The sequence below is a fragment of the Bacidia gigantensis genome, assembly GCF_019456465.1.
Source record: "Bacidia gigantensis strain McMullin 20006 chromosome Unknown contig_180, whole genome shotgun sequence".
Taxonomy (NCBI): domain Eukaryota; kingdom Fungi; phylum Ascomycota; class Lecanoromycetes; order Lecanorales; family Ramalinaceae; genus Bacidia; species Bacidia gigantensis.
In genome coordinates, this window is record NW_025408596.1 from 1,352,470 (window position 1) to 1,377,655 (window position 25,186).

General features: G+C 47.5%; 7 protein-coding genes across 7 annotated transcripts; 2 read left to right on the plus strand and 5 right to left on the minus strand.

Moving 5' to 3' along the window:
- Nucleotides 1–183: 183 nt before the first annotated feature.
- Nucleotides 184–1,884, minus strand: KY384_003325 (uncharacterized protein; the record flags this gene model as incomplete). The annotated part of the gene is made up of 1 exon (XM_044811843.1): nt 184–1,884. One exon carries the CDS (start codon nt 1,882–1,884, stop codon nt 184–186), a length of 1,701 nt encoding a protein of 566 aa, XP_044670976.1.
- A 722-nt stretch (nt 1,885–2,606) lies between these two features.
- On the minus strand, nt 2,607–6,309 carry NOG1 (Nucleolar GTP-binding protein 1; the record flags this gene model as incomplete). Its single annotated transcript, XM_044811844.1, has 7 exons — nt 2,607–3,354; nt 3,411–3,939; nt 3,998–4,017; nt 4,189–4,226; nt 4,292–5,973; nt 6,028–6,129; nt 6,180–6,309. 7 exons carry the CDS (start codon nt 6,307–6,309, stop codon nt 2,607–2,609), a joined length of 3,249 nt encoding a protein of 1,082 aa, XP_044670977.1.
- A 4,115-nt stretch (nt 6,310–10,424) lies between these two features.
- Nucleotides 10,425–13,040, minus strand: KY384_003327 (uncharacterized protein; the record flags this gene model as incomplete). Its single annotated transcript, XM_044811845.1, has 4 exons — nt 10,425–10,951; nt 11,735–12,058; nt 12,108–12,832; nt 12,883–13,040. The coding sequence occupies 4 exons, from the start codon at nt 13,038–13,040 to the stop codon at nt 10,425–10,427; spliced, it is 1,734 nt and encodes a 577-aa protein (XP_044670978.1).
- A 619-nt stretch (nt 13,041–13,659) lies between these two features.
- Nucleotides 13,660–14,426, plus strand: KY384_003328 (uncharacterized protein; the record flags this gene model as incomplete). The annotated part of the gene is made up of 2 exons (XM_044811846.1): nt 13,660–13,944; nt 13,992–14,426. The coding sequence occupies 2 exons, from the start codon at nt 13,660–13,662 to the stop codon at nt 14,424–14,426; spliced, it is 720 nt and encodes a 239-aa protein (XP_044670979.1).
- Nucleotides 14,427–15,228: 802 nt separating this feature from the next.
- KY384_003329 (uncharacterized protein) lies at nt 15,229–16,156 on the plus strand (the record flags this gene model as incomplete). Its single annotated transcript, XM_044811847.1, has 3 exons — nt 15,229–15,285; nt 15,333–15,872; nt 15,926–16,156. The coding sequence occupies 3 exons, from the start codon at nt 15,229–15,231 to the stop codon at nt 16,154–16,156; spliced, it is 828 nt and encodes a 275-aa protein (XP_044670980.1).
- Nucleotides 16,157–17,162: 1,006 nt separating this feature from the next.
- On the minus strand, nt 17,163–19,489 carry KY384_003330 (uncharacterized protein; the record flags this gene model as incomplete). The annotated part of the gene is made up of 10 exons (XM_044811848.1): nt 17,163–17,732; nt 17,786–17,932; nt 18,013–18,098; nt 18,202–18,320; nt 18,436–18,503; nt 18,555–18,595; nt 18,684–18,693; nt 18,756–18,997; nt 19,062–19,359; nt 19,433–19,489. 10 exons carry the CDS (start codon nt 19,487–19,489, stop codon nt 17,163–17,165), a joined length of 1,638 nt encoding a protein of 545 aa, XP_044670981.1.
- Nucleotides 19,490–19,573: 84 nt separating this feature from the next.
- KY384_003331 (uncharacterized protein) lies at nt 19,574–21,340 on the minus strand (the record flags this gene model as incomplete). The annotated part of the gene is made up of 4 exons (XM_044811849.1): nt 19,574–19,654; nt 19,785–20,454; nt 20,517–21,273; nt 21,322–21,340. 4 exons carry the CDS (start codon nt 21,338–21,340, stop codon nt 19,574–19,576), a joined length of 1,527 nt encoding a protein of 508 aa, XP_044670982.1.
- Nucleotides 21,341–25,186: the final 3,846 nt, after the last annotated feature.

Genomic DNA, 25,186 nt, shown 5'->3' on the forward strand with positions numbered 1-25,186 from the left:
GGCTTTACAAGAATCTAATGATGAGCAATGATCGATGTGGTGTTTTCAAGTATGTACGATTTGCAAGATAGCGACCTACTTTTCCGTAGTGTGATCCTCCGGGGAGCGTCAACTACATGCGAGATCCCATTTTTCCTTCAAGATTGGTTTCTGATGGCGGTCAAGTTATGCCACTAGTTCTGGCTATCTCGTCTTGTACACACAAGGCTTCAAGACCTTGCCTTCCTCCACCGGATCAAACGCCGGCTCATCTTTGTCTATGAATCTCTTCTTTTGATCCTCCCTGTCTCCATCTCCCCTAGACCTCCCTGACGGCACCTGCCCCACCTTCACAAATTGCATCTTCACAAACATTTTATTTCCCAAATCCGGCTTCCCCTTCAACTCAAACCCCCTCCGTTTCCACACCTCCACGAACGCACCAACATCAATTGCATCCTTCCCCTCTCCCTCTCCCTCTCCCTCACCCTCACCCTTCCCACCCTCAATCTCCTCCAGAATCCCTGGGCCCTCTTCCACCTCGTCCTCCTCATCACCCCCTTTCCTCTTCTTTCCCTTCTTCTTCCCCACCTTCTTCTCTTCCCTCTCCCTCCTCATCCTCTCAACCTCCTCCTTCCCCCTAAACCTACTCCTCACCTCCGCCACCCAGGCCTCCCCGCCCCTCACCAGCACCCTCCCCACTTCATCCACCGCCTTCACCCAATTCGTGCCCATAAGACTGAGGCAACAAACCGCGATATCTGTCCCCCCTTCCTGCACTCCCACAGCTTTCAGGTTCGTGATATCTGCTTTCTCGACCAAGGAGCTTGTTGGGCCTTCAGGGAGCTGGAAGTCGAAACTCCGGACCTTGATACCTGGCTTGCTTTTGGAGTGTTTAAGAGTCTGTAAGGATGAGGATAATTGCGCGTCTCCGCATCCAAGATCGATGACTCGACAGAGGTTTGATTTGTGATCTCGAGGCAGAGCTTGCCCTAGAGACATGTCCTTCCCTTTCTTCTCCCCACTCTCTCCGCCTTTCTTCCTGCCCTTCCTATCTCTCCCCGATTGAAGAGAGTTCCGCACCCGAAATTCCTCGACGAACCCCTCAAGCGGATTGGACGGCCAGCTGGCTACTTGGGCGCGGAACCCGCTGTGGTAGGTGCTGTAGGCCGTGGGGTCGGAGGAGAAGAGGGTGGCGGCAGCGATGGAAGGCGTGGTGTAGAGGGTTTGGTTCAGATGGCGGAATCGGGCAGAGAGTAGCTTTTGGTGCATTTTTTGTTGAAGGGGCGTCAGCTTTGCTTGTGGAGGGGGAACAGGGGCGGGGATGGAAGAGGTGGTTGGGGAATTTTGTGGGAGAGAGGATGAAGGTGGTAGGTGAGGTTGGGAGTGAGGGTTGTGTCTCTTGTCGGGCTTCTGGTTCTTAGTCTTCGGATCAGGAGTTGGGTTCTTGGATGGATTGGATTGCTGTGTAGGATTATGAGTACGTGGTGGTTCTTTATTGCCATTGATCTGTTTCTTCCTTGAATTTCCATCTGCACTTGGAGCTTCAGCAGTTGCTGATGACGCTGCAATACTTGGTTGGGATTCCTTGAGCTCCCCATCAACCTTAGCCTCCTTCTTGTTTCGCTTTCGCTTCTGTTTCTTTTGGGACTTGCGCTCTTCTATCTGTTCATCTGCCGTCGACAAGTCGGTTTTTTTGACATTTTCTTCGATCAATTTCTTGTATAAATCCCCCACGTTTTCCTGGGTCACTTCAGGACCATGACTTTCTCTTTTTCTCTTCTTCGACTTTTGCGCCTTAGCAGTCTGTGCTTGCGAGCCATTTTTGCCACTCTTTGAACTTTTAGGTACAGTCTGGGTCTTCAGAGTAGAGGGGTCGACGGACCACCCAGGTACAGCGAACATTCGCGGAACATATACCGGACAGAGCAGTCCACTGAGGACCAATTTATTCCGGGATGTTTTTGGCTTGACCCGCCAAGCATCTTAGGGTTCCCTCGGTTGCTCCCTGGCCGTACCCGGCCTTAGAAGGCTGGGCCTGGAAGTACGGGCCGTTTAGGCCACGTCCTGGTGGGAGCGACTCTATTTCAACCGGTGCCTCTCATAGGCGTTAATGGTGAACAAATATTTCAGAGCAGTATGTTTCTTCTATTCACTCCGTGTGTCTCCATACTGTATGAGCCAAAAGGGAAGTCGAGATCCGCAAACTGTACGCTTCTGCCTCCTGAACGATAGAAATGACTAAGAGCTGTCTTTGTCTAAGGACACAAAAACTTTCCTCAACGTGCGAACGGAAGTTCAAACTTGTGCATTTTCAATGTCATAGAGTGTCTGAAGATTCAAGCGCGCTATGAATACGTGAACTCGCTACAAATACCTGGATTTGCTGCATAAAGTCCCCGATAGAGTCCACAATACAATTCGGTCAACTCTTCATGAAGATGGGCTTGAGGTGGAGCAATGGCTTGCTGCTCCTGATCTCCCATCGGAACTTGTTTCCTCCGAGCTCTAGTGGCAGACAAGATCTCCTGGTGAATCATTAGACGGTATTGAATGTCGATGATGCTTTCTTTGTATTCCTTCAAGAAATGATCCATATATATCAATCTGCGTCTGGACAGACTACGTCATTCCTTCAATGTCAATGTTCGCAGCCAGAAGGCGAAAATCACTGTGTCAATGGCAATTTGCATCCGATCTTTAGGCTGATCTTTAATTTCCTCCCATACGTAAATCAGATTAAGACGATGCTGGATATCACAAACGAAAGACACTTGGGCCTCTCTGAAAAGCAAAGACCGGCGTCCACCCCCAGCGAAGCTGAAGGCATGGATGTTGGTGCGCTGGATCAGCCATATGATGAGACGTAAATCTAAGTAACACTGGAGCAAAGGCAGAAGCTGGTCTTGGCCAAGGGCCGCGACTTTTGGGGTCTCTAGTGCCACGAGTGTTTGTCTAAATTTCCCGTCGTGGTCACAGGCCAGAATTGCTGGCTGTACGAGTCGGAAGACCATGTTCCACCGCCGGCAATTTTCGGCTTGCAGAGGTCGGTCGACTCTCTTCTGGATAGCGGCCGGCTCAGCATCCACAAGAGAAATCTGCGAGTCGTTCCTTGATTGTGAAGTATTTGTTGGCATGGGCCCGGTCATGAGCATAAGATCCTGACCTGCGACTTGTTGAAGCGATTTAGACAGCATGTCCAATCTCCTTTCAATGCCAGCAATGTCGGACACTTGCAAGCTATTTCCAAGTCTCTGAGAACTTCTCTTCATATTCTGGCTAATTGTCGAAAAAGAATCTTCTTGGTGCCCTCGCAAGGTCTCAAGGCTTGAGAACGTAGCTTGTGATTTTTCAATTACAAGGCAGCCTGTCGCACTGTAGAAGGATCGTCAACTCTAGGCCTCCACATGTTGGAGCGATCAGCATTTTACCTTTGGAAAACGGAGAGCTCAAGAATCAGCTCTTCCCGACATTGCACCACTTGGGAGCGCAGTTCGCCAAAGAATCCATGGTTGCTCGCAATCTTGACATCTCTAAAGAACTTTCTAGGTTTAGATGAGCCACTGAGATCCAGTGCTATACGTTCTTTCCATCTCTGTATTTTGGTTTCACAGGCTTTGAGCTTGCTTTGCAATTGCAAGCAGCACTCAGACATCCACGTACCGACGGGCGCGTGAGTAACGATCGCTTCAACACCATTGAGCGTTCCTTGCAATCGCTGGACCTCATCTGCAACCTCGAGAAGCTTCGGTCCCACAGCCTTGTACGTTTTGATGAAGGTATACAAAGCTGAGCTTACATGTATCCCTTGCCCCGCAAGAGTGATGAGTCCAGCGATGCCGGCTGCTTCTCCCAAACCAGATATGCTCGCTGCTAGGTGACCCCTTCCATAGCAAAGATAGACGACGATCTCACCTCGAGAAGAGAGGAGCGAAATTATTGAAGGTCCGAGGGCGCAAGCTGAGATGCATAGCCTCCCAACTGACGTTCAGCCTCGTGAGCCCAACCGAAGGCATACCTGCAGGCTTAGCGCAGGTCCTAGGAGTCAGCAGTATTACTAATATTGAATCACCATCCTCATCGACTTCTCTATACTGGAAACTTCATGGAAAGTAACGAGAGCAGCTTTCGGCAGGGGAGAGAAGGCCTCGGTAAACTCCCTTGAATCGTAGCATGACGCATCAAATTGGGATTCATGAATTCTATTACCGTCTATCTGTCTTTCCCATTCCTCGTTTCCCCGTAAACTACAGCTTTGATTAGCACGGACCAAAATGAAAGAGACTGAAGAAAGGGACGAGCATGTTCTCACCAGATGTTTCGGCTTAGCAGAAGTAGTATGTCTATCCGCTTCTCCCTGCCTCGCAGCCCTGTTCATTCGCTGCTGGCCCAGCTTCATCAATCGTTCCGCTTTTTCCCTCGCCACCACGGTTTTCACTCCATCCTCTCTCCGATTACTCTGACTCCGTACCATACTTTTAGCCCTTGCCGCTCTTTGCTTACTTTCCGGGATATCGACATCCATGGCGTCCCCCTCACTCTCAGCCCTCTGCAAGGTCCGGCCACGTGACTGTGACCTGGCTCGCGCAGTGACAGCTGTGGTGTCATATCCGAGTCTGTCCAGAGAATCTTCCATCACTGATAGCTTCTTCGGTAGTTTAGCCCGTGGGATGAGAGCACGATTCTTGAGACTCTTCCTCATTTTGGCTTCTTCCCTGATCTCATCTTGTTTCTTCCTGATTACCTCCGCCCTCATTCGTATGTCAATGGTATGTGCATCTTCGAGATCCTCATCACTATTATAGAATCCCTTTGCTTGCAAGTCCTCTTCTTCGGCTTCTAGTGCTTCCAGCTTGGACTCGATATCTGCGTCGATGAAATCGGCTATGTTCCTCCCGTTCAAGAACTCGGGGACACGATCCTCTTTCCAATCGTCATTGTCGAGTTTGTAGTCTTGCCGGAGATTCACATTGAAGACACCCGCGCCGCCATTCTCTTCTTCAATTTCTCGCGCAAGACGCGGGCGGAAAGGGTCGTCTTTGCTGAATTTACGCATATTCCTGATGGCTTCAGGGATAAACGGCTCACGAACTATGCCGCCAAGAGGTTGGGCAACGTGTATGCGGTTGAGCACATTCCCCAGACGACCGCCAACGGTACCAGAGCTATTGGTGCCGGCTTTCAGCTTTTGAGCCACACGATCGGCGATGAGTCGTTCACAAGCAGCGTTCTTGACTTCCGTTATGCCTTCTGTTGTCGTACAAGAAAGCTGGAGCAGCTCAACACTACCAGATTGGAGGATGCCATCTAATTGGGCTTTTGTCTCTGCATCAAGATCCTCTGGTTTGCAGAGATCAATCTTGTTGACGACTATGAGGACAAGCTTATTGGCGAAAAGAGGTTTGATGCTTTGGAAGAGCTGAATTTGAGAGGCAACCGTGTAACCGCATTGTTCCGAAAGGTCCATGAAGTAGAGGATTGCGGAGCGCAGATGAGCAATGGCAGTGATGGATTGCATTTCTATAGTGTTCATCTCTTCTAGGCGATGATCCAGTATTCCTGGAGTGTCTATTGCTTGAAATCGAAGATATTTGTAGTCAAAATGTCCAACGAAAAGTGACTTTGTGGTGAAGGCATATGGCTGGACGTCCACATCTGCTCTTGTGATGCTTCTGAGAAAACTTGATTTGCCAACGTTTGGATAGCCACATATGAGGAGCGTTCTGGTGTTTGGATCTATTGAAGGCAGACGGCCTAAGTGCTGCCGTACTTGTTCTAGGTAGACAAGTGGATCTTTCAGTCGCCGACATATCGTAGCCATCCGCCCAAGGGCGGCACGCTTCAGTTGTTTGCATTGGTAGAGAGAGGGAGCATATTTGAGGAGGCGGACATAATCCCTTGAGACTGTTTCAATGAGGTGTTTTGCGGTTGAGAGCTGTCCGAGCGCAATCTTGAAATGATCGGCATCATAGAGAGTATTGAGGAGATCCTTGTCTTGATGTAGCAGTCAGCGAAAGTTTCATAGTCTCAACAGTGTGGTGAGCGCACGGAAAGGATGTATGTCTTGGAGGCGAGGGAAGCCCTCCAGGATTGCCCCGAGCTTCTCGGAAAAGGTCTCTTGTGTGAACTTGACCTTACGAGTGTAGAAGCCTATCAACTTTTAGATTAAATAGCATGTGAGGCATCATCAATTTGCGCACCGCGTATTCTACTAATTTTGAACCCAGGTCTGATCTGAGTAGGTAGGCGACGTTGTGTGCGACTCAAAACCACATCTAGAAACTCTTGATTTGACGGCACAGGAGCAATGTCCTTCCAGGTCGTCTTCATGATGGCTTTGATCGCGCTCAAGCGAGGAGATTTTTTATGTACAATTTGCTACAAATGGTACCAGAGGAAGTTGAAAAAGACTTGGTCTAGACGAGGCAATTTTACGCGACCTCCAAGAATCTTGGCAAGCTTAAGCGATAGCCAGCGTCTCTTCTCGACGAGTCGCATGATATCAAACACATTACACGGTGGTATATTGCAAAAGGCAAATCACCCGCGAAATCATTAAGTTCTCCTGAAATAAGGATCGCATACAGATATACAACCCGAGATCATTGAAATGAAATGAGCAGCGACGACTTGAACAGCACACTATTTTGCTCAAGATTTCAACTTCTATCTGTAGCATCTATGTCTGTTAGGTCGTCTTTGTCAATTTGCGTGCGAGATCCTGCTTCCCTATGCCTAGTCAATTATTACAGTAGCACTATCTAGCGAACCACTCTTTAGAGTATCGTTGTCTATCTATATCGTTGAATGCAAGCCTTTGTCGACTTGAGTAGTTCTTGAGACAGCCCGAGCCCGATGGGTCTACATCGTTGGATGGATCAAGTATTCAGCGGATAGGGAAGTCAGTCTGGTGCTGGCCACCGAACGAAGGCTCGCTCGCCTGCTCCCAGTGTCGACGGCAGACAACATGCAGCAAATTTACGAGAAGCGATGAATTAAACTCAAATCGGTAGGCATTCAGTCGACGAAGATTTTTTCTGTACTTTGTAACATGACTTTCTATTTCTTTTCGAGATATCCGCAGCTCACCCTGTCGGGAGCCCGAGAAGCGTCAGCTTATGCTACGTCGATCTCGCGTATGTATGTTCGGATAAGCAGCGTTGATCATCTACTAAGCGTATGCACGTAGATCTGGCCCATACCCTCCCTTTTTTGCGGAGTGCTTTGGTTCGTATGGTGAGCATCTTGTAGCTAGGGTCGTCTGCTAGCTTCTCCGACACCACTTTGCCAAAATCTTATGTTTTGCAGGCAACAGATGACTGAACATCTTGCAATCAGCAGGTCCCTAGCGGATCCGGTAAGAACCAAGAAAGATTAGTTGGGTCATTACTTTGCAGCTTTATTCTGCCACCATCAAGTACTCCGAATGATTCTCGATGTCGTCTTCTCGGGTCTGACATGCCTACAATTGATGAATACCGGTATGAAATTTCGATAGCAACATAGAGACCAGTCGTTACGAAGCTGTCTAGTTATCTGAGTAGCTATTTAGCGAGATCAATCTGTACTAGAGCAGTGGGCGAATCATTTCCGCGTACCAGAAGCCAGCCTCCTGGACGCGAACATGAGGAGAGTACTACAAACACAAAAATAAAGTCATCAATGTCCCAAAGGATGTTCAAGCTACAGGGTGCACAAGAGGAAGCCGGTGAAGAGTCGTATTCACCCGTATTTATAGAGAAACTTCTAGACTCAATTAGCGAGGACGAGGCTACAAGCGATAGACATGCGAGGGCTGCGATGCAAAAGTCTCTTCGAACATGGAAGTTGGCGGCCTATACAGGGATATGTATGATTTGCTTTCTGGTCTTATTGCTACTGTTCCTTCTGCGACAATGATATGACCGCCTTGTTGCACAACTATATTGTAAGCCTACTGGTATAGCCTGGACAAGATGGTGGATGTACTCATTCTACGATAGCACCGGCCAATCCTGCGATTGAACACGTGAAAGTTATCTTTCACAATAACTTTCACGAGGACAGAACGCCATATCAGGGGCCTCCACGGATGAGGTAGATAAGGGCTGGAACGAGCTTTACAGCGGTATGTTTTATGTCTTCATGACATATGAAAGCCATTATTTAGTCACACAGATATTGGCATTGTCCAGATTGACAAGGGTGAGGCCTTGTGCCTTCCCACTCAATCACTTACCATTCCTGGAGATGACTATCATTACATTGTGGGAATTGCGGTCTTTCGTCAATTGCATTGCCTAGTAATACGGACTGATGCTTTGAATGATGGCCTGTCGCTAGAGTTATTTTAGAATAGTATTCGCAGAGCCTTATATCCCGAGAGGTACAGGGAGAAGGAGGGTCTTGCAGGAGACGCCTTGTCAGAGTATCAGATTCACCTTGGTATGGAATTGCCTTCACAATGCTTCCATATCCAATGCCCTTGCTCATTTCGTAGAGAATTGTGTGGACTCCATTCGGCAGACGATTCAGTGCTATTCCGATGTTAGCACTATTCCATGGATCGTAAATCCTTATCACCACAGGCCAGCACCTAATGCACAAACCACACATGTCTGTCGCATTTTCGGAAAATTACAGGATTGGGCTCGGGGATGAGCGTTCACTCAAGAAGAACACGACGTTCGTTTAGCTGCCTATCCCTAGGCAGAAGTATAAGAAGTGTGTTTTACCACCATATAGGACTTACCTACGAGAGAGATCCACAGTCAAGTAGATGTGAATTTCGACTACTATACTGGGATCATGAAAGCAAGAATCGCATGACTAGGGCCTCTGCTCGGGGCTAGAAGGTCGTTAGCTGCGCTACGATTACACACCCACGAAAATCCGAAAGCAGAGAGACCTGGGTCAAAAGTCAAGGAATGGGAGCACTATCCATTTTTTTGATACTCGACTTCTTTGTTCTGACACCCATTTTGGCCTGACCGATCACATAGCAGAGCATCTCCCGAGGAGCGGCGCGTGCAGCATCAAAGCCAGGTATGAAAGGTAGCTCGTCTCTCTTGAAATCCTGTGAGACGAGAGATTGTTCCAAAACAATTTCACCACACTAATCGATCTGAATCTCCGAGTCTTCAATTCGGTAAACATGGACACTGTATAGCAAGCCTCGTATACAAGACTCCCCTACAGCTGGCGAAATTGCCGGTTCTGGATTTTTTGAAGAACAGACGTGGTGGTCCAAAAAGTCAAACGCCTTTCAAGATACCTCCGATATCTCCTCGCTCTAGCAGTGGCAATGATTGTTTTCGGTCTCGTTTTTTCTTGTAAAACCTCACATCGAAAGTTCCCGCATCGGAAACTTGTGGGAGCTTGAGTAACGAAGCACTCTCTCTCCGCTGCGGCCTCGACGTAATCTCGTTCGCCTGGCTACCAGCCCGATGTTTCGACCCAGAGCTTGTGGATCAGTTTCTAGCTGCACGAGACTGGCGATGGTACCTTGACGCCGAAGGCCAGCAAACCGTGAACTTCACGTCCGTCGCCGCCGGCCTTTACCATGAGGTGTACGTGACGCAGGAATACCACATGCTGCGCTACACCTATATATGGAGGAAGATGCACAGAGCAGTCCTCGCAGGGGCTGTTCTGGATGGTTACATTGGTGACGTGCATCACACCGCGCATTGTGAGATGCAGATCTTGGATCGGTCACGGGCCCCTGAGGAGATTAGCACCACGATATACACCAAATATGTCGACTGTCCTCTGAAACAAGCGTCAAGTGGTCGATGGGGCTGGTATCGAATGATTGGTGGGCGGCGTGTATACCGTAACCCTTAAAAGCCATGTGATTCAAAAAAAGAAAAATAGAATGAGCGGAGGGTATATATATGTTCAGACCGCTTCCGATGCATATCCACACCGTCTTCACTATTTTCAAATCTTCCAACATGTTGCCAGTGTAGAGAGCTCTCTTCAAGACTCGTTCCACTTTTTGATCCTCAGAATGCCTAAGCTCTTTAGGTTCAACTTTGTTCGTATTGAATACTGCCGTGAATTCCATCCGCGCTCAAAACCCGATGCCGCGTGGGTTTGTGACACCGAGTTGAATCAGCGTCCAATTCGCCTCGCCCATTGAAAATTAGAGCAAAGTAGTGTAATGACAGAGGGCTTAATTCCAATACTAGTCTCGACTCCTGCGATCCGTCGTTTGATGTATTCTATCCGTCAAAACAGGCGTGCTTATTCATCATGCCGGCCTCGTACCTGCTGGCTTGTTGGACTCTCCCGCTGTCGGATATCTAGCTGAAGCCACAAATCCAGGCGGAATGATCCTAGATCGGCGCTTGAGGGCCTACCATATCCCACCCTACCAAGGTTCCTGGTAGATCGCTCCATTCCGAGGCGAGATCCCAAATGAGCAAAAGGACTCTCGTTCTTCGACTGAACCCTCTAGCATCTCACTCGTAATCTTCCCATACCTCCTTACGGAACCCCTCCGTCAACTTCTGGTCCCTCCCATACCCTTGTTGCACCCATCCCACAAACCCCCTATCAAGCACATAGACCTCCTGCTCACCCTTTTTCGGATCGCTGACCTCCACCGTCTCATTACCCCCCTTCTTCGTCTCCGTCATAACCCCACCACTCAGTTCCCCTTTCTCACCCCTCGCCTGCCGCTCCCGCATATACCTCAGGGCAGCACCCGGCCCCCTCTGCTGAGAAAGTGCACAGTGAAATACCACGATCTCCTGATCTGCTAGTTTCCGAACGAGCTCAGGAATCTTATGGTCATGGGTGTTGGTAGGCGCGTGGATTGAGCTACTTATGTGGCCCCCTATGTAGTCGTCGTCACGAACGTCGATGACGGAGAGTGTGGAGGCTTTGGGGGAGAGGAGGAGGGTGCGGAGATCCGGGGCGGAGATGCGTTTGAGGGTTGCGATTGAGGGGTTTGAAGAAGACATTTGACGAGACCGCAGAGGAGAAGCTAGAAATTGTTCTTGGATGAGCTTGTGGACGTAGCGACAAAGAATAGGGGACTTGGGCATGAAGCGAAGTATTGCATTCGAGCTCAAATCGGTTCATCAGAATATAAAATACAGTATGCTAACAGCGCTAGTTGAGCCTCTCGTAATAATTATGTGTGCTCTTTTCTTGTTCTATTACGTATGCCGCAATCTTTGATACCATCCAATGTTTTGGTCAATATTGAACTTGTATCCCGAATCAAGTCTTCAATTAAATACTTAATTGTAATTTCTATTTCTATTTCATCATTCAATAACTTTCAAGTAAGGTAAAAAAACGGGCATTACATTAGCACTATGTGTATAATACAGCGTATGAAGCTTTCGCAATGATGACCAACGAGTGGCCAAATCCTGAAAGTGTCAGCTAGGGTTCGAATAACCAAAGTGGTTGGAAAATTGAATGATAGATTAAAGCATTAGAGCTTTCAACGAGGCAATAGATGCATGCAGCATTCGATTCGGTCGTGGAGGTTAGGGTACTCTAGTCGCTCTGAATGAGATGGGAATAAATTAATAGATGAAAATGCTCATGCCTTCCAGTCTAATTCTATGAGCAAATCGTGATGCTGTGACGAACAGCAGACATTAACTTGCCTACAGACGGGCGACATCAATTCCACGCTCTTGAATCGGCGTTATACACGCTGTTCTAATTGTTCAAATAGTTTCGTATAGCACCTGTCACCAAGAGTTGTCAGTATGATTCACTAGAAGTCTTAAGCTGAGGCGAATCCTCTTACCTTGCAACTTTGTGGCACCTTCGCCAAGCATACTCGTGAGGTTCTCCAAGTCGTCACCAGCAGTCACACCAAACTTTCGCACAAAGTCTTTCGCCGCACCCTCTAAGTCACCATAATTGCCGTACTCTCCACCTTCGGGTGTATCTTCCTCCGGACGACCAAAATACGCATTGCTGGAAATAGATGTAGCGCCTTCAAAGCCTTGTAGCCGATCTTTGGCTTCAGTTTGAGCGTTTGGGTCGAAGTTGTTGCGACCGAAAAATTCGTCGCTTGATATGCCTTTCTGAGTGCCGAATTTTGAGCGGGCGTAGCGTTCATCGTCATCTGGAAATGATGTTAGAAATGCAAGACGGTGAGTCTTCGATCTACGTACCATCTTCCACTGCTTTGCTGCTACCAACAGCACCAAAGCCCATTTTCTTCGGAGCAGCTGCGGTAGGCTTGCTGGTGCCAACTTGCCCAAATCCAAGTCGTCCCATCCCCATGCCTAGCCGCTCCATTTCACTCTTCGTTCTTTCATGACCTTTGCCTGATGTTCCGCTAGGCCGTGCAGGATTCACAGGTGTCGGTGCTGCTATCTTTGTCTTCTCACTAACGCTCGCGGATCGCATTTTACTCTGAGCTTCAGCCTCTTCAGCCTCCGGATCATACCCAAGCTTTGCTATCCGTTCAGCTTCTTCCTTTGCCTTTCGCTCAGCTTCTTCAAAGTCTACAGCCTCCCCCGCTCCTATCTTCTTCGCACCCAGTTTCTGTCCCCTCTTTGCGCCGAGAATATTCGCTTTCCGTGGTCCGGTGGAAGTCGTGGGTTTACGAATAGCGGCTGATGGAACCGCTTGCTGAGTTGCGCCTTGAGCATCACTAATGACTTCTTTTAGAGGTGACTTGGATCGAGGCTGCGCATTGCCATTTGCGTTGAGGAAAGGAGAGGCGGTTCGACCGACGACTGGCGGCGTCTGCGTTCTCGAAGGTGGATTGGAGGGGCGCTTGATAGTCGGTTTGTCCCATGATGAGAAGAAGTCGTCGCTACCTTCTGGAGTCGTAGATTCTTCGGCGGGTGTAGAAATTACGATATCGCTGACAACGACCTCTTCAGGGGATCTAGTAATATTTTAGTCCAGGTAGTAGTATGGCCTTAAGAAAGTCCATACTCTTTAGCATCTGCCGCCGCTCTTCTTTTGAGCTCATCCTTGTACTTTACTGCTGTGTTGGACGTGTACTTGGTCTTCGGGTCTTTGCTTGCAAGGGCAGCCGTGCCACCATGTGACTGGAAGTATTTTGTCGCTGATTCGTTGCCCCCTACCTTCATGATTCGCAATTGGTCCCATTGCCATTCTACGAGCTATCAGTCACATGACGGTTGTATCTTCCTCTAGTGAACCTACGATCAAGGTTCGTAGATCTCACGAAAGAGATGTGGACGCCCAGGTTACGATGGTTTGAGGAGCAGTCGAGGCAGAGATAGATACCGTAAGGGACAGATGACCATGTCGGGTTCTTAGTGCCGCAATCAAAGCATACCTACAGAGAATCCACGTGAGCGTTGTGTTCACGTCTGAAATTATGAGAACTTGTACCTTGTTTGCAGGTTTTGATTTGAGCTTCTCGAATACTTTCTGAGACTGTGCTTTGCTAGCGAGCGCCATAGCAACGTGGAGTCTTGACACACAGCAATAACAAAACAAAGCGAGTAAATTCAGCGCCCTTGGCCCAATTTACAGAGATCGGTGTACAGTGCGCTCAGGGATGCTTTGATGTCCTGAAGGAGAATTCGATTCATCGCAAGGGGAACGATATCATATATACGCAGGCTGGTATCTCAAATTCGCGCTAGTCCTGGTGGTCGATATCCTAGGAACGCTTTGGTCTTTGGCGACGTTGGGCATCCAGTAAAACACCGGGGGAAATGCGAATGGCGCTGTTCAGCAATGGCTATAACAAAGCCAATCTATACTACAGCTCTCCGTGGTCCCCGCCTTTTCAACTTGGGGCGCTCTTGGATAGCGACGCCCTCTGCTTTGGACGCGCAGCTCCCTCACTTGCGACGTATTGACGGAATCAAAAGCTATACAACTCAGTCCCGGAAACAAATTACAGTGGTCAATGATGATGGAAGCGTATCCTGGAAGAGCCTGACGACCGGGGAGAAAGTGGCCCGAACTGCTCAACAAACAGGCAACGCAACCATCATCGCTGCTGGAGTTGCAGGACTTGTAAGGAGACTTTATAAAGATAGATCGTTTTGACTGACATCGCTTAGATCATTGTCATCTACCTTATGAAGGATGAAGTGTTTGGATCAAATAGTAAAACAAGGCGATTCAATCAAGTTGTGAATCGTATAAGAGCTGATCCCAAAGCGCTGGAGCTGCTTGGGTCAAGGACTACCATCAAAGCATATGGTGAGCCGACAACAAATAAAAGGCCATTTGCAAGACCAATAGCAAGCGATGTATCCAAGGACTCAACGGGTATAGAGCACTTCCGTATGCACTTCAATGTTGAGGGGTCAGAGCGGAAAGGCGTCGTTCAGCTACATATGGTGAAGGGGCCTGGTCAGTCAGACTTTGAGTACAGGTTCCTTGCCTTGGATGTACCGGGCTTTCCTAGATACTATCTGGAAAACGCTTCAACAGATACAGGTACGAAGAAGAAAGCCGCCGGTTTGAGGATGCTAGGTGTTCAGTGGAGATGAGATCTCTTGAATAGAAGTATTATTTTCTACGGGTAATCGCGCTGCAAGTCAAGGCTGGGAAGCATACCGCAAAGTAAGATAGGGATGCCAAGTCTGCAGACTTGACTTACAAGTGGTATCAGTTTGGCGCAGATGGACATGCACTGCCATATGCACCACGAGGACAATGCTGAGATTCGCCCTGTACGAAGATATTCATCAAGACAGTGGGTCTTTTCTAATCACGCATTCCTTACAGTCGGTCTTCGACACAAGACAATTGCATGACCCCACTGTTAGTGGCGTATTGAATGCAACAGGAATCAGGACAACCGTAGATATTGAGCGGTACAGTACCATATTCTGGCCGCAGGACATCACGATCTACCGCATGAAAGCTTCGTTACGACTAGGTGGCCTGGAGCAACAGCCACAAAGAATCATTCAAAAGGAGAAACAATGGCTAAGATGAAAAAGTTGGGTGTAGAGGCTAAGTATGGCTTCTTTGTTCGTAGAAAGACAAGGCTTTGAGGAATTGTACTCAAGGACTACTTTTCATTCATTCGCTGCTTGGAAGAAAGAATGCTTTCAAAGGCTTGTTGCTGCTCTTCTTCTCCAATCCACACTACATATACAGTTTTCAATTCCTTCTTACGACTTATTGTTCATTTACGTCTTCCTGTGTTCCCTTCGACCCTTCGTACCCTTAGACCAATTTCGATTCACGATGATGCTGAGCGTCTACACCACCCTTTTGAGGCGGCTTCGAAAGCTGCCTCTTCTAGCAGTAATCTTTTTGTTTTGCGCCTTTATCATATCATTCATGTGTGTGTTTGCGGGCACTCGGACTGGTCAACTAGAGTACATGGACATAATGACGGTCAGTATTCGAATATTCTATGTGCGACTCTCACTAAGATCATGTAGATCAACACATCGTACATTGGTCAATTGAGCACGGGTGGTAAGCTTGCTGCGCGAGCTGCTGATTCCACTCAGCCTGCCAAGGCAGCTGTTACTAGCGCAGCAGCCAAAGGCAAGGACGCTGCAAAGAATCAAGCTAACAAAGCTGTCAAGGAAGCTGCAAAGGATCTCGGTATCAAGGAATGGTACAGCTACCACTTAATGACCCACTGTGAGGGAGATTATACCCCATCGCCGGTCATGGATGCCACGCATCATCCCAAGAAGAAGCCTACAAAGTGCTCTTCTGCTAAGGCATTTTCTGGCATTGATCCTGCTGCTGATATTCAGAAAGAACTAAAGGGTAATAAGAAGCTCTCCGATCTTGGATGGACCAAGACGATTAGTGATCTGGTCAAGGGCACCAAAGCCCTTTTTGTTGTCATTTTCCTTGCTTACCTTCTAGGCTTGATCGTAAACGTTCTTGCCATGATTACGACAGGGCTGACTATAATGGCTGAACCCTCATGGAAGTTTCTGCGGATCAAATTCTATCTTAACGCGGTAAGTACCAGCATCCTGTGTTTTGACTTGACTGACATGTTACCCTCCTCTAGGTCACGACTGGACTCTTCCTTTTCGCAACATTGAGTCATACCTTCTTCATATATCGTGTTCGCGATATCATCAATGCCGGGGGAAATCTGATCAATGTTTATGCTACTGTTGGTAAGACGTTCATCACTCTGTCTTGGACGATGACATTGCTGTGCTTGACATCGCTTGCGCTGGCCTGGTGGGAGCAGAGGAGATGGCTGAAGGCAGCGAGAGGCTACGGAGAGGTTTGAGATTCTCGTTCAGAAAATTAGCGGCCAAGTATCTTGGAAAAGTTTGATGTAAAGAAAGATGACCTCACGAACCCGTTACTCTTTATTCTGGTGCGCAACGATGATCTAAACTTAATGACAGATCTATGATATAAATCATTTCCTGGTATCTCTGTATTGATTTCAAGGTCATCGTTTTTTCTAGAACGCTAGAAGGGAATGCAACATCGACAGAGATGGTGAGAATAGGTCAAGAGTGCGTCAATGTGAGAGATTGAAAAGCGTGTGTTTTCTTCCGCTGCGTTTCCTGCTGTCCGTTCAATCAGGTCTGCGAAAGTAGTAGCGAGTGCTCGGGCTTCGGTGAAAGCACATGCTGTCTGCTGTGCTAACCCACCACCTGCCAACTATGATCTGAGAGAAAGTGGATATGATGATTTCAGGGAAATTAATCCCACGATCAGGAGTACTATTCCATCATTAGGACTCGCTGCCAGTATCTTCAGCTAATCTTGAGAATAAAAGCGTTCAGAAGGCTGCAGGTGTTCTGGATTGAAAACAGCCGTCCCTTCTCCATGGATTTGAAACGAAGAACTTAGGCAATTGTTCATATCAAGAGTTTGAGGAATCCACTTAGGCGAAGCAAATTTATGTTTCCTGGCACAGATACTCACCTACAATTATTGAAGGGGGTCGGGTAAAGACGCCAGATGTCTTCGAGGCCTCCCGAAGTTGCTTGTATAAGATTGAGACCTAATGCAAAACATTCAAGTGCTACGAGGATGGTTATGATTTCCAGCACTCGATACTTGATGACCCTCAAAATGTAGGATCATCTTTGATGCTAGGCGCTGGTTGATCAACTTTTGGTCACTGTCACTTGCACGTGCGGGATTATCTGGCTTAGATATGCTGGTGCCACTGCTGCACCAGTCTGCTGTTTTGGAAAAATTGAATAAGGGGAGCTTAGATTGTAAAGAAGCCGCGACAGCCTGGTAGTCAGTAAATCAAATGAACATTAGATCTGCCGTTATGTTACAGCTCTATCTTCGATCTCTACCTTCTTTCCAATGATTTTTCGCAGCCCGTCTAACCCCTCACTTTTCTTCACGTATATCACCCGCCTAGGTAATTCTTCAAGGCCAACAAATTGTGGAGGCAAGATATCTTTGAATTCAAAATCATTCGCATCTTTCAGTGCCAATTCCACGGCACTACTGAACTTGGCTGGATGAGCAGTCGCGAGGGCTACATTGTGCACGCCCGGTGAAGCCTTCGCTGATCGCAGTGCCGCCGTCACACCGATTGCTGAGTGTGGATCTAGAACATACCCTTTCAAGCCTGGCGTGTTGGGCCAGCTGTAGACGTCTCGAATACTCGTCAAGGTTTCCTGGTCGGAGATTCGTTCAGACGCAAAATCTTTCTTCGCCGCATCGAGGATCTTTTGCTCCACACCAAATCCTCCCCGTTCCTTTAGAGTGGTCTGCCACTCCTTGACCTTTGAGCTTGCTTCTTGCCTTCTCTCGTGGACACTTTTTGCGTCGGTATCATAAACCTCAAATGCAAGGAACCACAACAACCGCTCAAAATTACTTGATACCTATGACAGAGCTCTTCATCAGGATCAATCTATCCTTTAACAAGATTACTTACGAGAATGTCCATCGCTGGAGAAAGTGTCTCCTTCACACCCGAAGAATGCGCCTTTACACCGTCTTCTGCGAAGCCGCCTTCGGCTGCTGAACCGTGGGTGGCCTGTTTCTCGTACGTACCGGTCTGCCAAAAGCGATGAAGGATGTCCTACACATATTGAGTTAGTAAAGGGCTCCCTTAAAGGCTGAAACATACGCAGATGAATCGGGTAACTTGAAAACATTTACATTTTGATTCGTTGCAATCACGAGCTTTGACATTGGGAGACCCATTCGTTTGGCAAAGTAGCCAGCTAGAACATCTCCAAAATTACCTGAACACAGTGGTGCGTCAGTGCAGATTCACAAGCACTCCATGATTCTACGGTAGAATTGGAACGTAGTAAGATTAGTGATTACTGTTCAATGCGTACTGACCTGTAGGGACTACAAAACGTATCTCGTTGGTCAAAGGGTCGAATTTGTTGGACTTGATTAGAGAGAAGTAGGCTGCAAAATAGTACGATATCTGGGCGAGGATTCTTGCCCAATTAATCCTGAACAAGGCTTAAAATTAGCACGACCTCGAGCAGTCTTAAGTTTCAGTGTGGCAGCAAATTCTGTCTTGAAAATGACCAAGAGCTCGTTTTACGTAGTCCCAAATGTACTCACGAATTTACTGCAGCGAGTTTCTGGGTCTTGTTGATTGCAGGATCAGCGAAAAGCGCTTTGACAAAGTCCTATTGAGTGTGGTCAAAATACATCTCTGGGACAGGGAGAAAGGGCTTTACTTGGCAATCATCGAAGGTTCCATCGACGCTCAAACAGTGCACTGGTAATGACACAATTAGCTAAGCCTGGGTCCAGGCTTTGTAAAGGTTTAGGTCCATAAAGAAGGCAAGCGTAAGTCAGAGACTTACCATTTTCGTCCTACGTATACCCAAATGTCAGTCCATCTAGGCTAAGGATAATTCCGTGGTTGCTTTACCTACAGTTACAGTCGTCATCTGCGCCTCTTGAACGGCGCTGACCTTTCCTGTAGGATATAATATATAGACCGAGATGTCCTTCTTACCCATCAGGCCATAAATCGCTGCACTTCCAGTATCGCCACTTGTAGCTCCTACGACTGTCAAATGTTCGCGATCATCCCCTGTCTTTCCCTCGTTCTTTCTGACAAGAAAGAATTCAAAGCAATAGCCAAGAAATTGAAGAGCGATGTCTTTAAATGCGTCTTCAAGCAAACATCAGAGTTAGCCATACCATTCTGGGGCAAAAGTTCTTGAAGATTGGCTTACATGTCGGTCCGTGAAATAGTTCCAGTAGATGGATCTTCTTCCCACCATCTAACGTTGCGGTTGGCGTAATATCAGGTGATCTGAAGTTCGAATATGACCTTTGTATGATAGACTTGAGATCCGCGGACGGAATCTCCGCTGTTGAAATGTACAGAGAAAAGATTTCAAACGCGAGGTCCTCAAAAGAAAGATCACGCCAGTCGTTCTGCCAATTTTGTGGCAGTGAAGGAATGTCCTCTGGGATAAAAAGTCCATTATCGAGTGCGAGACCCTTAAGAACGACTTCTTCAAAGGAAAGCTGCTTTGCATCAGCAAACGTTACGATAGATAATGCCATCCTTTTCGAGAGTCAGAAGAAACCCTGGCCTTACACTGTAGGAGCCTCCACGTGTGCTGAGATACCGTTGAGCAGCTGTATGTGAAGCCATTAGGAAGGACTGTTGTGATGATGAGACTTGATTGGATGCATTGTAAGAAAACATAGAGCCTCGCTTGACCCCGGGCCGTGAAAGTCAATCGAGTTTCTTGGCACGAGTCTTGGCACCTGGCTTGGCGGTGAGCCCCAGAGCAAACACTGTAAACTCTGGTGGCATCTACATCAGTTCATCTTAGCTGGGAACTCGAATGGCTGCTACTGACATTGTCTTCAAGACTCGGTACACTTTTGCACGATAGCCAAGTACTTCATGGAGTTCCCTAAAACAATGTTTATTTCCTACCAACATAAGCAGCTGCAGCGCTCCTCAGTATGTACTCGGGCATTGTTAGGCACTGGCCTCTGTCCAAGGTAGGTACGTCAGGAAAGATAAGATTCAAAGGTATGTAGTTGGGTTGAGTCTTGGGCGGCACACAACGACACCCACTGTCCCATGTGCCGCTGCAATCATTGTCATCGTCACACTCCATCCCACATTGCTCTAGATGCACCACCTCATTGGGTGGCGGATCTGCCACTGGTACAGTCGGTTTGGGTCCGAGCACATCTTCTGGCCAGTCCTCGAACGGACAAAATCGTTTATCGTCGCCTTCGCAAGCACCCTTGGCAACTTGCGATCCTCCGTCCGCAGGTTTCATAAGGGGAATAGTGTTCAACTTTTCTCCACCTGGGCCTCTTATGAGGATGTCAACGTTGCCCTTAGGTCCAATACCAACCGCTCTATTTTGCGTGAACTGGAAAATCCCGGGTATCGTGACGTGCTGATCACGGATATCCTCGTCTGGGTCCTTCTCCCCTGGTTCGCAATAGCACATTGAAAAGCAAAAGGTCCGTACTGTGAGTGATTGAGCAAAGTTCTGCCAAGTCAATCCAAGGTTGGGTGTAATATCATCGCTAAACCACACTTTCTTTGTCCCATCGGGCATGCGATGACAATACGCGCCAGCATTCAAGACACTACGCCAAGTGGTTAGGAGAAGCAATCAGAGTACATCCAAGCGATATGAATCTTAACGTACTGTGTTCCATCAGAGAGGGCGTTGGCACACAGCTTTTGTATGTTCAAAGTCGGTGACCATCGCCAATTCAAAGTACCATAGCTTGGGCCACGCCGATCATAAAGTGTCAAAGAGATACGAGGGACAGTGCCCTCGCATCGCACCCTATTGTCTGGTCGAAAAGCTACAAAGAGAAGATCGAGTGCGTGATGATCAACCAACGCACCATTATGTGTTGCCTGATATTGCTGGGCAGCGAGCTGTGTGTAAAGAATCATTACATATGCAGGCACTTCATCATCGAGACCTGGTGTAAGGTCACCGCCAATGCCGAGTCCGCTAACTAGATCTCGGTCGAGCGACACATATCTCACCAAATGCCCAGGAGCATCAATGGGCTCAATTTGTAAGTAGGCATCCTGACGATTAAGGCCATTGGTGCAAAAACATCGTAGTAAGCAGTAAGTCAAGACTCTTGGAGTTTGCAATATTTGTGAAGTCAGCGCATGAACCGACTCGTCGAACGCCACACGGGGACGTTCTTCCGGTGTTGCATAGTGGAGACAGAACCCTCCAGCGTGCTGGTGTTGGCCTCTGCCACCATACTGTGGCTTTGCGCAGATTTCTTGCAATGTCCAAGATGCTGGATCGCTGGTCAGTCCAGAGATCACAGGTATCCTGAATGAAGGCGGCGGTCCTTGGCAGGTGATTTGACCACTTGGATCAGCTTCTGCAGGGTCGAAGTTTTCTTGGTATCCAGGGTTGTTCGGATCGAAAACTGCCACTGCTTTTAGCATCAGGATCGATAGGAGACAAAGCAGAAGACGTCGATGATGCGATAGCATGTTGTCTTTTTCTAGGCTGCAGAGGCTCGATACCGTTTGCGATTGGCAGAAAAGATTTACACCAAGGGATTGCCCAAGATACGGATATTGGTGTCCCATATACGTCGCTCTTGAGATGCTCCCAGCAACTTTGATAGCGGCTTAGTGGAAACGCATGCCAAGTTTCCTATTCAGGGCATAACATGTTTCAGTCCATGCGAGTGGCCAGCGAGCCCCCAACAAGTGACGGCTCGAGGCGCATATCACCATTCTGTTTGATATCCGACGTAGCCTCCCGCCTTCCGCTGCAGGTAGATTAAGTGCCCACAACGATGAGGCTGAGCACCACCCTGAGGCACGGAAGAAAGATTAACTGCATGGTTAGAATAAGTGTCCGAGCACCTAGAAATCGGCAGTAAGCGGGTTGCGCGCCTGGGTGAAGAAGTGAAGGTATTGACTGCCATGGTGTAAGCAACATCAAGTCGCCCTCAAAAAATCAAAAAGAGTCTCCCCAGTTCGCGATGTAATCTTTCGAATGAAAACAACTGCCTTGTCGCTTAACTTTTCTAGTCGACTGGCAATGCAAGCATATTCATTGGTATCCTCACACAATCTTACAGAATGTATGCTATTAGCATGGACGCTTTGTCGAGCAGAACATCATACCGTGATTGTACTCAAAACGCGGGACTTTCACTTTCAAGTGCATGCTATGCTTGTTGATCTTAGATCTATTGCTAAGGATCGTAATTATGCACCTTATCTCATCATCTCTAAGCAAAACCGCTATGCAGACAGTCCGGCTCTATTTCCATCCTCAGCTGCTCTATCAACAATCGCCTGTTCTCCTTGGGAAGATACCGCATGTTGAAGGTTTCCTAGGCTAGCAAGTTCCGCCTCCACTCTTGGACAAATAGCATCTTCTGTCAATGTGCATTATTCAAAATTCGGCGCCTGCGATAGCCATCACTATCACCACACCGTCACGATCATCATGTGAACTTTTCTGAGGTTCCCTGACCGCTTCGCTTTTGACGCGCCAAACATTCTTGCAAGAGGCAATCCCTAGCAGCGCGATCAGCCTCTCGTTGCCTCTCGTGGTATGAAGTAGGTGCGTTTTGTGCAAGAAGAGACTGGTTGTCTGAAAGAGGAATACCAGGTGGTCTGACTTTACGACCTGTCACTGGATCGTAATAGCCCCCTATGTCTAGGAAGGCTTGGTCTTCTTGTATCTTTCTGCCTTTACGGTATTCATCTACCAATGCTTTATCTTCCTTGCCCAAAGCTGAATAAGGCCATTCAAATCCAAGCTCCACCGTGGTATCACATTGATCACGGTAATACAGATTCTGATACTCGTTACGGAAACCCTTCGAGTGTTTGATAGCACAAGATGCACAACGATGGGAGGGCCTTGTACTGGCGAGGCTGATAGGAAGGTAGCACTTTGAATCGTATTTTTCTTTTCGCGGACATGGAACAGATGTTTTCATAAGCTGCCCACAATCCTTGCAAGCTCTCTCATATTTCATGCACATTCTGGGACCAGACAGATCAATTTCCTGAAAGAGGTGGTTTCGACTGGATTTGCAAAGCTCGAATTTCCAATGTATAGGGAGTGCAAAGAACGACCAAATCATGGGGATTCGTTTCTCTTATGCAAGGCGCGCGCTCGATGCTTCGTACGCCTTGATTTGTCCAGTCACGCATGGCAATGAACTGTGGAACCTCGACTATTTCAAAGCTCGATCTGCGGATTCCACGATTTATGGTCGGTGCTTTGTCCCACTAATGCAGGGTGAATACGAGATATCGTGAAGCTCTTGTCTACGGTCTAACTCGATAAAGTTTGACTATTTGATAATGCAATACTTTAGTAAACGGTAAAGAGGAATTCTCCCATCCAACAGTGGAGATATGATGGTCCAGGTAGGTAGCCAGGGACGGTCCTGAGGCAAAAGGTTTCAAGCCTTTGTTGAAGCCGAAAGGTCGTACAAAACCATTTTCGACAAAGTGAATGCAACATTACTGGGTTATATTCTATAATAATGTTTCAATTCTGCTGAGTATAGAGAAATATAAAATATGCATAACAAAGTAAGCAGTGTAGAGATCAAAAGAGCTCAGGGTCAACTATAGGGACCGAACAATCGAATTTACGAGAACGTTGCAGTGTTCTCTAAGGGGCCGTTCCTGGCGTAGACCCGTATGAAACACTCAGAGCAATCTTTGTCTGCTGGACAATGGATTATCACCAGCTTTCACCATTCAATTAGGTAAAGTTGGAGATACTTTGAGGTTTTCACCAGTACAGCTCCAAAACCCATTGACTATTTCCGATGTTTTGTGACAGAAGAGCTAGAAATGAGGGCCATTTCGAAAACTTATCCTGGCGATCATTCTACTGTCGTAGATATGTCAAGAAGAAACGAGACAAAAATCTTTTCGAGTACATTCTGATCTCCTGCTGGCTTTCATAAACGACTTCCTAATGCCTCTTTAGCAGCGATGCCAATGAAAACCGACAACCAGCTCGCAGGCATGAACTCAAGTGGGTAGAAACGACAGTGACGGCCATCTGGAAACAACTGTTTTGATTATACTCCCTTTTGCACCGCCACCGACGTTGACTGAGGCGCAAATAAATACCTCGCTCTCCAGCCGGCTGTCAAATTATTTCTGAGGCAAGCAAACACTTCTCCATAGCGCTTGGACTTGGACTAAAATTAGCCAATGGCATTTCGACATCACCATTTGAAATGTTGATCAGTCCAAAAGTTTTCAAATGATTGGATAAAGACACCATATTTTGGAAATTCCATAGCCTGTGCCAAAACACATGTCTTTCGCAGTGACTTTCTCAGCCTCAACAACCTTGAAGATCCTTTGTTACCATCAGAATGGGCTTCGAGTCGCGAATCTGTCAGCCTGTCATTTGCATCAGGGGCTCAAGGTCACTGGAAGAATCTTGAAATGACCTCTTAGTTTGATTTTAGGAAGGGATATAGCAGGATCGGTGTGAGACTTGAGCCTTGAGGATGTCCATTCAGCTGGTCTGTTTGGAGCCCTGGTTAGGATGACCATACAGATATCAAAATTGTTGGGATGCCTGAAACCCTGATTGTCCATTAAACGGTTGCTGCTATCGAAAAAATTCCATCTCCATGAAGCTAGTCTTCATTCAAAATGAGCCAGATTGCAGCAAGCAGATCTCCTTGCGAAGACTATATACCAAATTGAGAGATCGAAGTGCTGACGTATACGTTTGTGCTAAGGACAGGATTTCTACATGCTTCACTGCATTTTCGTTACCAATCCTTCCATCTGCTAGTGGGATTAGTCCCAAGTAGCATCTGGTACACTACAGAGAGGTGCAGATATTCCGTAGCTGCAGACGACACACACTTATGGAGACTGCATCCTGCATGGGTTAATCATCTTTCCAAGTGTATATCTGTTGGTGAATCGCAGTCGTACTATTTCCCTCGTTGATTGACCGCTAGAGAACCTGGACGACCTTGAAACAGTCGAATTCGATGATTGTATCGACGGAATTACCGATCATCACCAATGACAAACATGGTCCGAAAGGATTGCTTTCACAAATTCCACATCTTGAGGTATGAAGAGGTGTGTTTAGGCGTTCGTGACTGATCTTAACATTCGCTACCGAGCGCGCGGCTTTTTACGATTCATAGCGAACAAAAACAGAGCGTTCTGGATACGTAGCAAGCCAAGATTTGCTAGCTATCTTTGTTACAACGACAAGACATTGGTAATGAGCTCACCCGAAGATTCATCTCGTCTGTACCCCACGACACCACGGGACTTCAAGGGACCACCGTATGTGTTGCACGAGGACGTGGA